The following is a 15,423-nucleotide window of genomic DNA, read 5'->3' as shown; positions in this document are numbered from 1 at the left end:
TTGTCATGGAGCCTCTCATGCTAGTTTTGCCTGAATAAGGAATGAACTTCAGACTCCCATTAGATTCCAGTCCTCTCCTCGGTGTTTTAATCCTGATTTCCACACTCTCCACAGAAAATTTGACTTCTTCCCCATTGAATACAACATATTCCTACTGCAGCTACTCATAGGAAAATGAACGCTACAGGAAAACCCTGGAAACTTAATTTAGAGATCGTATTTTAAATGTACACCCATGCACTCATCTATATGGATGCATAGACAAGCGCAGATCCTTACAAAAGGACGCACAAAAAGATTTTAATTAGCTGTACCTATTAAGACTCACCAGAGATCAAATGAGTCTCTTTCCCTCCCCCTCAGCCAAATGACAACTTCTGAAGTTGCAGATAATAGATGGCAGTCAGACAGGTGTCAAGTATGTATGTTCGTCCTAAAAAACTACTTAAAGGTTCCGAAAAAGATTGTGCTGGCCCTGCAGAAAAGAAATGCCTCTTATCCTAAACTGACACAGCAATCCCATCCATATTTAAACGCTAATTATGTGTATTGCAAACTTGTTTAATTTATCACAATACAATGTACCCTCAATAATTACCAACCAGTTGAAAACGGTTTGTGAAAATTAAGCACTAAGAGGCATTTTAAACCTTTAAGGAATATTTCAGTTTGAGAAAAAAATATAAATCTTGGACGTAGTTTGAATGTAGTTGGCAACTTTTCCACCTAGAGTAAATCTGAAGGCTCAAAAATAAATATTCAAGAGCATTAATTTGTTTCTAGATGTGTTCGTGCAAGTAAAACAGCAGCCATAATGTGGAAATTTGAGTCACATTTTGCAACTAATTGGAAGCAGATTAGAATTCTGCCTCAGGGGAACATTGTCAAACTAGAAGCTGGAGCAAATGAAGAAAGAGGTGAAAGCATCGTGAAGAGCTGACAGATTTACAGTGCTCAAGGCAATAAACGGGTACTAGATGAAAATGAATGTGCTTCACTGTACTTCATGCAGTTTTCAGTCATATCTCAGCAATAAGAGCATACAGCCATGAAACAATTATTTTCAGAGAGATGGCGAAGGAAAGAGCAAGAATGAACAAAACACTATTCAGGTGGCATGCAAAAAAACCTGTAAATCATACAGTGGCTCAAGCTGTTACAAGAATAATCAAATTGGTCACAGTGGGTCCTGTTTTGCAACCTGGACTCATCTCAAGTAAGGGCTTACAGAGACATAACACAAGGAACTACTTACTTGAATGGAGAAAGGATGATAAGCCCTTGCTCAGTGTGGGTAAGAGTCAAAGCATTAAGCTCTTAGGAAAAAAAAAAAAAACAACCCACACAGATTTTTACATTTTTAAAGCTAAGAAAAACACAGAACCCTGCAGACAGATAAATCAGAGGCAGAAGGGGAAAAGCCTTTTTAAGGGGTAATTAGGAAAGGTTGGAGGAGATCATAAAATGAAAATAAAGTGCAGAGGCTAATGTACCAATGCTGTAATGGAAACAGCTGCTAGCTTTCTCCTTCAGTGCTTGGCATCCATTGCAGCGTCACAGGAAAGACTGTTAAAAGATCTGGACATGAAATGTAAATAAAACTATTAGTCAAAACTCAGTTGCTGTATTTATAAAACAGTAGCAGCTCTTTTTTCTTGCGTATGTATGTCCATGTATGTGTATACATATATATACACACACCTCCAGCATATATGTGAATATCTGTACTGATATACATACGCACACATATGTGTACACAACCATTTCCTTAAACAGCAACTAGTAACACTATTACATAATATTGCACCTTACTATTAGATGAAGTGGGCAAGAACATCAATTTTTGTTTTCAGTAAAACTGGGTGTGGAACAACCACCTTCATTGTTCTCAAAATGCAGCAGTATTTTTCCTTCAAATTTCAGAACTCTGGTGCAATACAACATATAGTGCCTAACCTTAAACCCAGGGCAAAAATTAACCATCAAAACTTAATGTCAAATATGTTCATTATACCCATAAATATTCCTGGAATATTAGATCCTTGTAGTCAGTGCAAGCTAACTAAACAAATCCCTCAATATTTACTAAATCAGATTTAAAACTCCTACCAGCAAAACAAAGTTCAATGAAGTAATGTGGTCCATTTCTAATTGTATTTGCTTCTAACTATTACCTTTTGTTGAAGAGATACAGATCTAGTTTCATTTCCCTCCTTCAAAAAGAAAGAATTGGCAAGAACATGAAACCCTGAAACATGCAAATACAGCCATTACTTCACTGCTACAAGCCTATAATAAAGCACAGATTTGATAGTACTATCCATGTAGTGTGGTGAACCACACTCAAATAAACAGTTCTCCATGAAGAATGAAAACCCAAAGACCAAAACCCTTCCAATTCAAACATTATTGTTGCTTTTAACATAAGCCATCTACAGAAATCAGCCAAGGAGGTGACAGGAAATCCAAAAATAATTTGGTCTGGCCCTGCGCACTATGAGAAAGGAGATTACAGTTTGCTTTTCACTCTTCTTACTGGGTGAGGGAAGCGGTGAAAATTATGAAAGCTGTGCTTACGTAACAAGCAACTATGGTACCCACAGACCTCTTTCTACCACAGTTGAGCACAGCATCACTGAAATTCATGAGTAAAGGTGGCATTTGAATAGCATGAACTTGTGTTGCAGGGGGGATGGGCTTAACAAAACCCCTGAATTAATTCAATGGATAATGCAAATGACTAAATGTGTGCAAAATCAAACTGTCTAGTGAACACAGTTAAAGAGGCCAGATGTGCCTCAAAATTTCCTGGGAAACAGAGCCTAAACTTGGCACTTTCTTTTATCAGAATGAAGAAAGCAAGCTCTCAGAGTTTATGAAAGTGTGACCAATTGAAGCTTAGTCTTCTGTTGCTAATTGAAGCATGGAGAAAAAAGCTAGTTTCTGAGGGTAAACTACAAACATACACTTTTTATATTCCATTGCCACATGATAAAAAACAGAATCAAACTGACTGGTAGAAATTTGACTGGCAACCAAAGACCAACCTATTATTTTAAACTGTTATGGGAAAGCAATAAAATTGCTACCAGGTCTCCTCATGTTACTCTTCAATAAAAAGAAGCCATCGGGGAAATAAGAGGAAAAGAAAACACATCAAAACCTCTAAAGTTTCTTTAAGTAAAAATACACTTCTGTGGTGTTATGCCATCTGCTTCTTGGCTAACATGACAGGACAATTCAACAACTCGAATGCTAGTGTTTTGAAAACACCGAGTAACCACAATCAATAGATTTTAGTTTGCTCTTTTGACTGCAAAAACTGCATTCACATGCCATTATTGGCATATGCTTCAAACATCCTCATGAGGTCATTTTCCATCCATTATTATTTGGTGGAGTTTCTCTGGAGACAAACACCTCAGCCAAGCTGGGTTTGTGCACAAGAGTGAGATTTAGTCTAGGAAGACTCAGAAACTGTGAGAAGATAAGGGAACCAAATGTTTGGCATTTTTTTCTGAAGGTGGTTGATGAAGATTTATCATAAAGGACATAAAACTGAACATGGCACAATTGCACTTCAAAATTAGTGAAACAAAGAGCTTCACATTTAATTCCCAATAGATATTACAGGCTAGAGAAGTTGATTTTTTCACCTTGAGATTTAGCAGTATTTGTCAACTTACAGTAAAAGTAAGATTATAAATCTGTCACTAAATGCACCTTTCTTACTTGCAGAGCTGGCTTAAGATTTCAGAAAATCTAATCAACACCATAGTGACCCTAGGGCTGGAAAACCTATATATACAGACATGAATCCTACTTCATTGCATGCAACTTGCCCTACGTGCTCACTTGAATTGTTTAATCAAGTAGTCTTATATTTACATGCGTATATATTATGGAAGCGTACATGTAGATGGGGTGCCAGAGCAAACTACCTATTCCCACAGCTTGATATTTCTCTCAGCTTTTTCAAAACAGAAAAAAAATATTACAAAGAACTTGCTTGTCAGTCAAGTCGCTCTGAATAGTTTTACAACCTTTCATTCAAATGTAAAGGCTTTGTTCCAATTGCCAAGACCATTTTGTAAGAGTTAAAAGAGAAAGTGCAACAGAGAATGCTTACTGAAATCCTACAGCACAACCAAAAGTCATTGTCTGACCTTCTTCTTTGCCCAAATGGCTACTCATTTCCTTCAGTAAATTGTGGTATTAAATCAAGAATGTAATAATAATTTTAAACAATCATGATTTAAAATCTCCTTTAGGAAAACCCCTCAAGTCCTCCTATAACAACTGGCAATTATCTTTATTAAAATTATCACATTTCAAACATATTTTTAAGCAAATTATAAAATGATAGATTGTGTTATTGTTCACTTTGGTGAAAGGCTGCACTGAAAAAAAGAGCTGCACTGGCAGAAACACTGGTACAAAAACAGAAAAAGAAAAAGGTTTATGAAATAGAAAAAAAATATATATATAAAATTAACTTTTCTGATTTTTAGAAAGGTATTTACTTTTTGCAATTATGTCATCATCAGAAATTTTCATGGAAGACCGCTTTGCTGTCTTTCACCCAACAGGAAAAGTTATGTACAGACCATATTTTTAAAAAAATATCCATATATATATATTCTGTGATTGTTTGTTAAGAAATAAAAATAATTCCTTGATATGTAAACACACTAAAACAAATGCTAGTTTTCAGCAAAAAGTATGGCCAGCCCTTCAGTTGAAGCCACTGCATCCACAGGTGTGAGCCTATCTGAGGACTCAGGGGAAGATGTATTTCTGTTGTAAAAAATGAAGCACAGTTAAGAAGTCAATCTCTCCAGCCATTCAGAGAACATAGCAATATATCACCATGTGAAGTAGAACGTCATATAGGTACAATATAAAGCTGGTAAAGTGTTAATCATATGATAAAAATAGTAACCTGGTTGTTGGATCATTTGTACAAAGTATCTTAGCTCAGACCGCAGGAGAGACTGAAACATGGTTACATTCAGCAATTTCAACTGTCTACCCTGGAATAAATCTGGAACATGCCACTCAAAATGGGAATTCTACATTTGAGAAATACAGACCATGTGGAAATAACACAAAGTTGCCCAAACTGATGCAGAAGCAATATATTTGCTTTGAAAAAGGTGGGTGACTGAAATCCAAAAGATATATACGTCCTTATCCAAAATGGGAGTAAAGGTGAAAGGGTGAAGAGATAGCTGAAATGTTAATACTTCTGCAATGATACTCCTGACGATGCTTGTAAAACGTGCTCAGTAGCACGTGTATCAATAACAGCATAAGATGTGAAGAAACACAGGTGTTATTTTATTCTCTTAGAAATGCAAATCACATGGATAACACATGCGGGTGCCTGGGTGGGTTGGACGGTCGGGACGGATGGAGACGAGAGATCTCTGACGTCAGATCTTGGAACATGCGGTTTATTGCAAAGGGCGTGGGTACAGGGCACTGCTTAGAGCTGCCAGACTCAGCTCGGAGCAGGCCCAAGAGAGCAAGAGAGTAAGCGGGTAAGTAAAGAGAGAGGGAGAGCGAGAGGAATGAGAGTGAAGAAGAAGTAGTAAGAGTGTGTAAGAGAGAGTAAGAGTGTCTGAAGTCCTGGTTACAATACAATAAATCATCTTCTGTACTGAATATTCTAATTGTCACTAACCAATCTAATACAAGATACAAATCCTATAGCATTTACATACAGCCTATAAGAGTTCTTATATTACCATAGAGTGTTACATCTTAACTTCTAAAAACTACTCTTTGGACCCCTTCTGCTGAGCTAGTAGGGTCTGCTCTGACCCTTGGACCTGCCTGCAAGCAGAGGGTATTGTTCAATCAAGAGGGGATTACCTTCAGTTGGCCATACCATTGTTTTCCAGTTGTTCAGTAACTAAGACTTGGTAATTCAAAGGTGGCTTTCATTTCGATGTCGCTTATAGTTTTCATATTCCCAAAATCTTTTGTCAGGCAATCATATTTATAAGGCTTTCCTGTTTCATCTTCCCCAACATCACAGGGCACATAAAGGGGAACCTGCATTCAACGTGCAAAGGATGTGTCCAGTTAACAGAAAGCAGACCCCAGGCTCTCCCACTAATGTCAGTACTATGGAGATAACCCATTTCTTATACGGCGGGGAGGGGAGGGGGAAGGCACCAGTTTTAGCGCACAAAAAACCCTGCACATTTCAGATTTATGATTTACGTTGTGTTCGATAAAATAGCCTTCCAATTATGAAGGAATGCATTCTGTGTTAATGATCACAACCAGGGGTCCAAGCTTTACTCTTTTGTCAGAACTACAGCAGATCCTCCCCGCAGCTTCACCATTAACATGTCTGTTTCCTGTCAGACCACTCAGAGATAATGTCATTTATCTCAGGGCGGCACAAGACCAGTCATTAGCTTTAGTAAAAGACCTCAAACAAAGGCCGGATGGCGTTTTATCCAGGGCTCATAGGCTACAGCCAAGAATCTCATTGCCTATCAGTTTAGAACAAGTTATCTTTAAAAGAGTGATTTTCTCCCTATCAACAATTCCAGAACACTTCCCTGAACAGCAGTAAAGTCTGCATGGAAAATTTTAGTCAATAGTTTTATCATATGCAATTAAGTGCCTGATAAGAGCTTGCTAAAGTTATCCTTTGAGAGGTTGGGGTGGGATTTTTTAGTTGTTATTGTTGGGGGGGGGGGGGCTTTCCCTTCCTTTTACTTCATAAGGAAAGAGTAAATCAGGTTCTACCTCAATAGCAAGACCTTTGAAGAACTGACCCTTATTGTGTTTGCCTGCAGGAGGTGATTCACTATTATAAATTCTTCAATGACTGAGCTTCTGGAAATCTCTTTAAATGAAAGTGGAACTGGTTAACTGTGTGTACGAACATGTGTTTTCACAGTCTCTCCTGTATTATTGCATTTCAGAAAGCTTCTATAAAGTGCCAGGTGAACTTTTTAAAATAATGATAATAATAATTAAAAAAAGAAAGAGAGTAGGAAAAATACGAGCAAATCTCAGCTATTCAATTCCTGGGCTTATGCTGAAAACTAGAAACAGATGGTACTTTCCATGTTACTTGAATCTGGTTATTGAACACCTCTATGGTTACGGGAGATTTTGCTTAGCACTTTTAACATACATTTCATTTATTGGACTATAAAATGCTACTTTGGAAAAACAAGTCTTTATATAGCTATAATTAAAACAATCTTGCAGGAAAGCCCTTTAACATGGAGAACATGGTTAACCTCATGACATCTGGACAATCAATCCTTTCCTTTTTACTGGGTATTTATGAAGTTATTAAAATTGTAAAATTACCAATGCCCAAGGTGAAATATTTTTCCAGTAGTTCCGAGTATGGTTATCAGCTTCCCTACTTCATTTGATAGATGTTCTAGACCAGCCTCCATTGTGCTACACTAACTCTTGCTTTGCACAGGAATTCAATAGCAGATCTGGTCATACATATTGGCAGAGGTCAGTAGGTTCACACAGAAAGCTTTCCTCGGCCAAAGGGCAACACCTCTTCACCCAGCTCGAAAAGCACCGTCACACTACTAGACAGCACTACAGAACTTTAAGAACCTTGAGTTGTGCTTATTGTTAGACACCCATACTTATCAATGTTTTTAACAGCTAAATCCCTTATGTAGCTTTCAAAACAGTTTGCTGTCAAACAACAATAGACTTTGTTCTTTAATTACAGCAAGTGACCTCCCTGCCCTTTTATTTCACAGTGAATAAACTACACACAAGGCCGGCAAGAAAAGTACATGAAGAGCATATCTCCATAACATCATTAATCAAAGCATGTACTTAAATGATTTACATCAATAGGTAAAATTCATCCAGAGAGTCCTGATGGCGTACAAAACACTCTCAAATCCTAACACTAAAACACAACAAAAGAAGTGAATAAATAATACCAGCCAACATGTTAATTTGCTGAAGACAATTTACAAATGTGAAATGAAGTCTTAATGAGAAGCACTAAGCTAAAAAAAGAGAAAAAGTCAATCCTGAAGTACCACTAGACTGATACATTTAGAACTGTAACTTATCCCTTCTGATTACAACTTTGTATCTTCTGCATTAATTTCATGTAAACATACTGATTTTCACACACCAAATACAGTTTTCCCATATCTCAGAGTAAATTATGACTGACTGAATTCCAAAACCTCCTCACAATGCACACAAAGAAAATTTTGCAGCTATTCTGAACAATTTTCAATGTAACAGCTGTTAAAAATACAAAAAACTTAGCTGAAACAGATGAAAAGTTCATGCTGACAAACAATCACTAACTGTGCTAAAAACAGTATGGATGAGAAACAGAAAATGGAGACAGGTTTTAACACCAAAAATCTTAGGAGTGGTTAGCCTACCTGTCAAAGCTACTTATTCAGACATGTCACTGGTGGCTTAGCCACAAAATGGACTGCACGAATATAGCTCAAACATCTTAAAATTACAGCATACTTTGACTTTATCCACATATTAGGGGAGTGGCGACTTTTACAACATATTTGTGGTTTCTGCATAAAAGAGCCAGCAGAACACAGTCATTGATTTAATTAGGCTTCATAAGATCCAATTTATCATGTTTTACATGACTTTCTGCAGCAAGAAAACATAATAATTAGACTAAAAATAGAATTGAAGCATGCTGTGAAAGCTAAACAGTGACTACAACTCCTGGGAATCTGCTCCAAGCTTTTCACAAATAGTAAACAAATGCAGTATTATATTCCACGCCACACATAAAAACATGTAGATTTTGAATCAGCAGTCATGAACTCATTTGATTCTAAGAGGAAACTTCCAAATTCATGAGGCATGTCTTGCACAATAGTAAGATAACTGAACATTGGTTTCAACATGCAGGCTGAAAATTATGTATTTAGCTACAGATACAAGGTGCTTTGTGTCAGCATGGCATATATATTCTAGTGTATAAACAGTCAAAGCAATAACGCTTCAGGAATCTGAAACCTTTAAAGAATTCTTTCCAAGGACTGTTAATCATTTGGGGGAAAAAAAAAAACAACAAACCAAACCAAAAACAGAACAACAAACACAAAACACTCGAGTGTTACTAATATTGCCATTGGCTGGACTTAAAGTTATCAACCATTATCAGCAACAAGCTACATTATTATTATTCGTCTAAAAGGGAACATTCTTGGCAAAGAAAAACGCTAAGGGACATTACTTAAGACAGCAAGCAAGCACACCATTGTGCCAGACAATGGCTAAGGCTGCACGACTCTGATGTGCAAAGCCTGTATTAAAGTCGGTGTGTGCCAACAGCAGCGGCTGTTGCTGGAAATGCAAGCTCCAGACCTCCTCCTGGAGTGACATCTATAACACACAGAGTGTGCCACTAACGCTGAACTCCTCCATACACGTTTGCTCTGAATTTGCATGCCATCCCATTTACATTGCACATAAAATTACTCGTACGTATATGGATTCTTCATACAATTTCCTGTGTGACTAGAGAGTTGAAAGAACACAAAAAAGGGAGAAACCACACCACCCTCTAATCTCTGTTGCCATGGCAGCAGCCTTTGAGATACTGAAATGTTCAGATTGCCAGCTAAACAAAATTGTTGAATGTGAACATTTGGTTGAGAGATTAAAAGGCTAAGGGGGTTGCAAAAGGGCAGTACCTCCCACATTCCAGGCAGCCACTGAATCCAATCAAATGGCTCTGACTCTTTAACCACAGCCATTGTGAAGACCGGATTAGGGCAATTTATCTAGATAGTTAAAACAGATTAGAGAACTGCAATTTGAAGACTATTGGCAACAGAAGTAAATGCCTACTGTACTAAGTTAATAAAGAGACCATGAGATTTTTAGACACCTTCTGCCGCGAACAGCACTTTTCATAAATCAAAGTGCAAACATATATACATGAATTACACAGCAATCTGGTTTTCTCATCTGCATTTAGACAAGGTCATAAGGCTCATTCAAATTCATCCATAGATATGCTATCTTAAAAGCAATAATATGCATACAATATGAAATCTAATTTGTTCCTTGCCTTTAACAGAGTCCCTTGGAATTGTCTTCCAGTACTAACAAATATCTGATGTCACAAACACACAGATCTAATCCTCCAGTCAACTTAGAATTACAAAAACTTCTTGACTGAAATACAAAAAGCTGGTAACAAGTCTAAAAAGATATAACTCCCCCCTCCATGAGACCTTCAGCCCTCCCAGACACTTGCAGACCATACAGTTAACACCGACCCAAAAGTTGCCCCATCGCTGAACGTTCACTGGGGGAAGTTGTAAAAGCAGGTAATTTAAGACCAACATCTGACAATAGTGTCACAATCTAACACCCTGAGACTGTTCATTTGGAGGGTGTTGGTTTCCTTTATTTTTCAGGCAGAGCAGGTTGTCTTCGTTTAACAACCTGTAGAATTTTATCATACTTGTAATCCTGGGCCAACACTCACCCTCTGGTCCCCCAGGAGATGCCTTCTGCCCTAGGAACAGAACTCCCACCAACACCAGAACATCCTTGAACCAGCAGTTGACAAGACAACAAGGTCTCACTCCACCCTTCCCGAAGAATAGAGTAGTGGCCATCTATTCATACAGAAAGCATCCTTCATAAGGTAATAGAAAGGAATAAAATCACACACGCCCATCTGATTTCTTTCATACATTTCAACCACTCAACAAACAAGTAGTTCAAATCCAAGAGGCAGCCTGGCTCAGAGAGGAGGAAAACTCCCCAAGACAGGAGACAAACTGCTCCCCTCTGTTTCAAAAGCTGTTTCGCACACACGCTTCTCAACACAAGGTGCATTTCCCTCCTCCCAGCATCCTCCTTCCAGGAAGACAAGAGGCACTGCCTGCCTGCTGGCTCCTTCCTCCCAGCCGCTACACCAGCTTCTGGGGCCTCTGGGCTACAGTGCCACGGGAGCCCCCCAGCACAACAAGCATCCTGCGTCTCCACGAAGCGCAACGGCAGAGCCTGGGTCTCTGCCGATAGCTCCTGTTTCCTCCCCCAAGCACAATCTCAGCTCCAGGCAGTGGGTCAGAGAGAGGAGAGGGGTTCCTTTAGACTTTGGGAGAGGAATGGCCACAGATGCCTGCTGATGTTGTGGAAGAGAGTCAGCACATACAAGACCTGCTGCACCTGGAGCCTGAGCTATGCACCCCCATATGCAAACACATGCCATCCCACTGGTACCGCTGCTCTCTGCTAAAACTGGGGACAGCTCAGTCAGGGTCTTCTCTACCTTTCTCCTTCTGGGCAAGCGCAATTAAAACAAACAGACAAAACAGAAACATTCTCCAGGTGAAGACAGGGAGAGGAAACCACAAGGAACAGCAGCACACTGGAAACGTGGTGTCGTCCGCGTAAGGAAGAGGTCTGTGGGTTGTTTTGGGTTTTTTTTGTTTTTTTTTTTTTTTGAAAGGGAAAGAGGAAGAACATACACATGTCACAAATACACAGCAGAGGACAGAGGAGCCAGACATATGGTCATGGGACACTCACAGGACACTTATTATAGACATGGGGAAACACAGAAGAGGTGGAGAGGAGCTTTGTCCTACCTTTTCTGTTTTCAATTTCTTGATTCGCCTGTGGCTCTCCTCCTCCTCCTCTTCCTTCTTTACCAAAATAGAGTTCCCCATTAACCCTGAATCCGGGGTACTTTTGCTCACCTCCCCCACAGCAGAGGAGGTGCAGTGGAAGGGGCTGCTGCTTCCACCACTGCCTCCCTTGGCCCCAAAGCCATAGAGGTGCCCAGAGGGAAGCTGGCTATTGCCACCCCCACTGCCGTTGGGGTGGCCTTGCTGCAGGTCATGCTGCTTGTCCTTCCTGGATTTTCCTGCATCCTTATCCCGCTTGGAGCCTCTGCTGCCTGGGGCTTTACCTGGTTTCTCCTCTTTGTTTTTCCCACAAGAGGCAATGGTGGTGGTGTTGCTGGTGTTGCTATTATTGCCGTTTGGGTTACTGCTCACGCTTTGACCCAGTGCTGAATTCATGCCAGTTGCCTCTCCAGGGCGCCCTTGGACTTCCTGCCTTTTGCCAGCACTGCTGATCTCAGGAATCCCATACAAGGCAGCAGAAGGCAGAGATTTATTAGCATCCTTAGAAGTTTTACTCCTTTTCACTTTTGATTTGCTAGTCTCTTTGTGAGAGGAATTCCCCTGGGGAGCAGAGGGCTGAACAGAAGCAAATTTTAGGCCATCAGCTAAGGCTGAGGTAGCATTAGCCCCACTGGAAGCCAGACCCCCGCAATCCTTGGAGCTGGCGTTGCTGCTGCTGGTGGTATTAGAATTATTCATCTCAAATTTCTGTCTGTCCTTCTCCAAATCGGCGTCCAAATCGATTATTAAATTCCCAACACCAATTTCCCAATCATCGCCACTGTCATAAGTGTCAACTGCGTTTGGATCCACACCTTTTCCTGCAGTGGAAGTGTTCAATGACATCCTGAAGATGAGATCTCTAGAGTAAAAATCCGATGAACTTTCCTTTGGAGATGTGGGGACATTCGTTTATCTCCGTTGGGCTCTCTCTTAAGTTCAACTCTTGTCTTCCTCCCCTAGGTGTGTCTAGGCTCACAACCTGCAGTCCACGTCCACGTTGTCCTGTGAGGAGGGAAAGTCAAGTATTTGTCTGGGTGTTACCATGATATAACGTCACTCAATAAAGAGGGGGCAAGGTAGGGGGGAGCGAAAACATTCACCATTGCCATGTTCTTAAGTTCGTTAAACCAGAGGCAGTACCTGTGATGTTTTTCTAACAAGCACCTTTAATCCAATTTTATACCAATATCCACAATCTCTCTTAAAAAGCCATGTCCAGAAAAAAGAAGAAAAAAGAAGAAAAAAGAAGAAAAAAGAAGAAAAAAGAAGAAAAAAGAAGAAAAAAGAAGAAAAAAGAAGAAAAGAAGAAAAAGAAGAAAAAAGAAGAAAAAAGAAGAAAAAAGAAGAAAAAAGAAGAAAAAAGAAGAAAAAAGAAGAAAAAAGAAGAAAAAAGAAGAAAAAAGAAGAAAAAAATTATCTACATGATTTAAATCCACAATGCTCAGGAAATACAGTCATAGAAGCGGTGCCAAGCTGTTGGAGCACATGTTGTAATCTAACCCTTTGGACCACCACCTAGGCACGAAAAGGAGAAAAGGAAGGACACGGATTCACTCTTCACTGCATTCCATGGATTTTGTGGCTTTAAACCAAACCCTTGAAGTTTTGTGACTCTTCTATATTATCTTTCACCCCCCTTCCACTTAGTCTCTTGGGGGGGGTGGGGGGAGGAGAGTGCTAAGGGAAGTGGGAAACCTCATTTTCCCTGCCACAATACACCTTCTGTTAAAAACAACAACCTACAAACAGAAATGTTAACTGCAAAATATTAAAGTCCATAGGTTAAAATAAAAAGAAAAAAAAGGTGAGGAAAAATAAAAATTTTCTTTTCTTTAAGAAAATATTCTTAACATAACAGTTTTAAAAGCAGCTCTAATGTATTCCTAGGTCACACAATTGTTAGGTCTGTTAAATATAGTATTACTGACTGTACAGGAAACTGATTAAGACATACACTTTAAGTGATCTGCACCAAGGTGGCCTCAGTGACCGCAAATGAGTGTGTGTTTGACAAAGCTTAGTTAAAACGATTTTTAAAGGGATCTCTCCCTTTTACAGTCGACTGCCGAAATATTTATACATATATATGCATAATTCTTACCTTTAAATCCTTTATCATTTTTAATTAAACCAGCAAATCAAAATGCTGTTCCCACTCGTCTCAGCAACAACTCTGTGCCTCATTTTACTTAAAGAGCAAGTGATCAAGTAGAAAGCAAGTATCATCTCAGCCAGTATAAATCGGTCAATAACATATCTCCCCCTACTTTGGCCCACGGATCAGAAGTCCTTTTTTTTGTTTGTTTGTTTAGGTTTTTTTCGTCCTTGCTTAAAGAAAAAAAAAAAAGAAAAAAGGAAAAAAAAAATGCTGCGCCTCACAACTTTACCAGCTGGGAGGTAATATTTCACATTCAGAAGTGGAGCATCAAGGACCAGATTTTTGTTTGTTTGCTTTTCCTGGATAAGCACCGAGAGGTAATAATCATCACAGTAATATTGAAAAAAAAAAAAAAAAAAAAAAGAAAAGAAAAAAAAAGAAAGAAAGAAAGAAAAAAGAAATGTTTCCCCAACTTCACACTCCGTCTTCAGCCCCGGACCTGGGAGCCATCCCGATCAGTAAGTAATGATCCCATGAAACAAACCTACAGGCGCCCGGGTGTTACAAGACAGAATGTGCTAACATCGGGATAAATTAGTGAAAGGGAGGAAGGAAAAAAAGAAGAAGAAAGGACTGAAAATCTGGGCTGGATTCCGCCTGTTAGTTGGGAAGTGGCATTTTTTTCGCCCGTCCTGACAGATCTGATTTCTTGAAGTAACTTGAGGGGAAACGGGCGGAGGAGGCGGGGGAGGGGGAAGAGGGGGGGCGAGGAAGAGGAGGAGGAGCGGGAGGGGGGAATCACTGATCTGATAAACCGGTTATCAAAACATTTTGTGGGAGTGGAAGGACTGCGTGCTCTCAAAAGAACTAAATTTTCCCAAGGGTAAGATTTCGGGGAGGGGGGTGCCTGTCCCCGTCCCTCCGTCCCTCCCTCCCCCCTCTAGTCTTAGATCAACGCTTTTTAAAAATAGGAAATAAAATAAAAAAAAAAAAATCAGCATAGGCACGTATCAGTTTCGAATTGCTGTCTCGGGGGGAAAAAAAATAATAACAACAAAAAACCCGTGAGCTTGGGCTAGTCAGTCATGCGGTAAGTAATTCAGTAATTAGAGTCCGAGGAGATAAAGCAGACGACCTTTTTGTCAGGACAGATCGCTCCCACCTTATTGTCTCAGCAAACCTCGCAGTCTACCGTTATCACCCCCTCCCCTTCCCTCGGCCTCCCTCCCCCCTCCCCAAGTCAGACGGTCTCGGAGCTTTAGCTTAGTATTTTTAATTAGCCGGCGATGGGAAGCTAAAAGCCGTAATGAATTGCCGGTGGCGGGAGGGCGGGGGCGGGGGGAGGTGCGGCGGTCCCGCCGCCCGCGTCACGTGACGCCGGCCAGGCACCATTGGCCGCCGCCGACCGGGGCGCGGAGCGCGGTCGGGCCGCGGCCCGCCCCAAACGCACCCGGCGGGCCGCGCCGCGCCCTGCCCGCGGCCCCGCCGCCTGCACTGGAGCCCCGGGGTGCCCCCCAGGAACACCTCGCCGAACCCCGCCGCCTCCCCGGGGGGCGCATTTACCTCGGGGCTTTCCCTTTCCCGCACCTCAGGGCCGGGAGAACGAGACGGCGGTGGAAGCGGCCAAGGCGTCAGCCACCGACGGACGATCCCACTCCCACCCCCCAG

General features: G+C 40.6%; 1 protein-coding gene across 1 annotated transcript in view; it reads right to left on the bottom strand.

Annotated features, from left to right (window-relative positions):
• ZNF608 (zinc finger protein 608) overlaps positions 1-14,458 on the bottom strand; it is an 81,257-nt gene extending 66,799 nt beyond the window's left edge. The window contains exons 1-2 of the mRNA XM_010401297.3: positions 13,759-14,458; positions 11,616-12,659 (exon numbers count right to left, since the gene is read on the bottom strand). Coding sequence (XP_010399599.1) covers positions 11,616-12,500 — 885 coding nt within the window. The 5' untranslated portion in view covers positions 12,501-12,659; positions 13,759-14,458. The remainder of the gene's footprint in view (positions 1-11,615; positions 12,660-13,758) is intronic.
• Between the last annotated feature and the right edge of the window lie 965 nt (positions 14,459-15,423).

Source organism: Corvus cornix, chromosome Z (assembly GCF_000738735.6).
Source record: "Corvus cornix cornix isolate S_Up_H32 chromosome Z, ASM73873v5, whole genome shotgun sequence".
NCBI lineage: Eukaryota > Metazoa > Chordata > Aves > Passeriformes > Corvidae > Corvus > Corvus cornix.
Note: the sequence above shows the minus strand (reverse complement) of the source record. Positions and strands in the feature narration are given on the sequence as shown.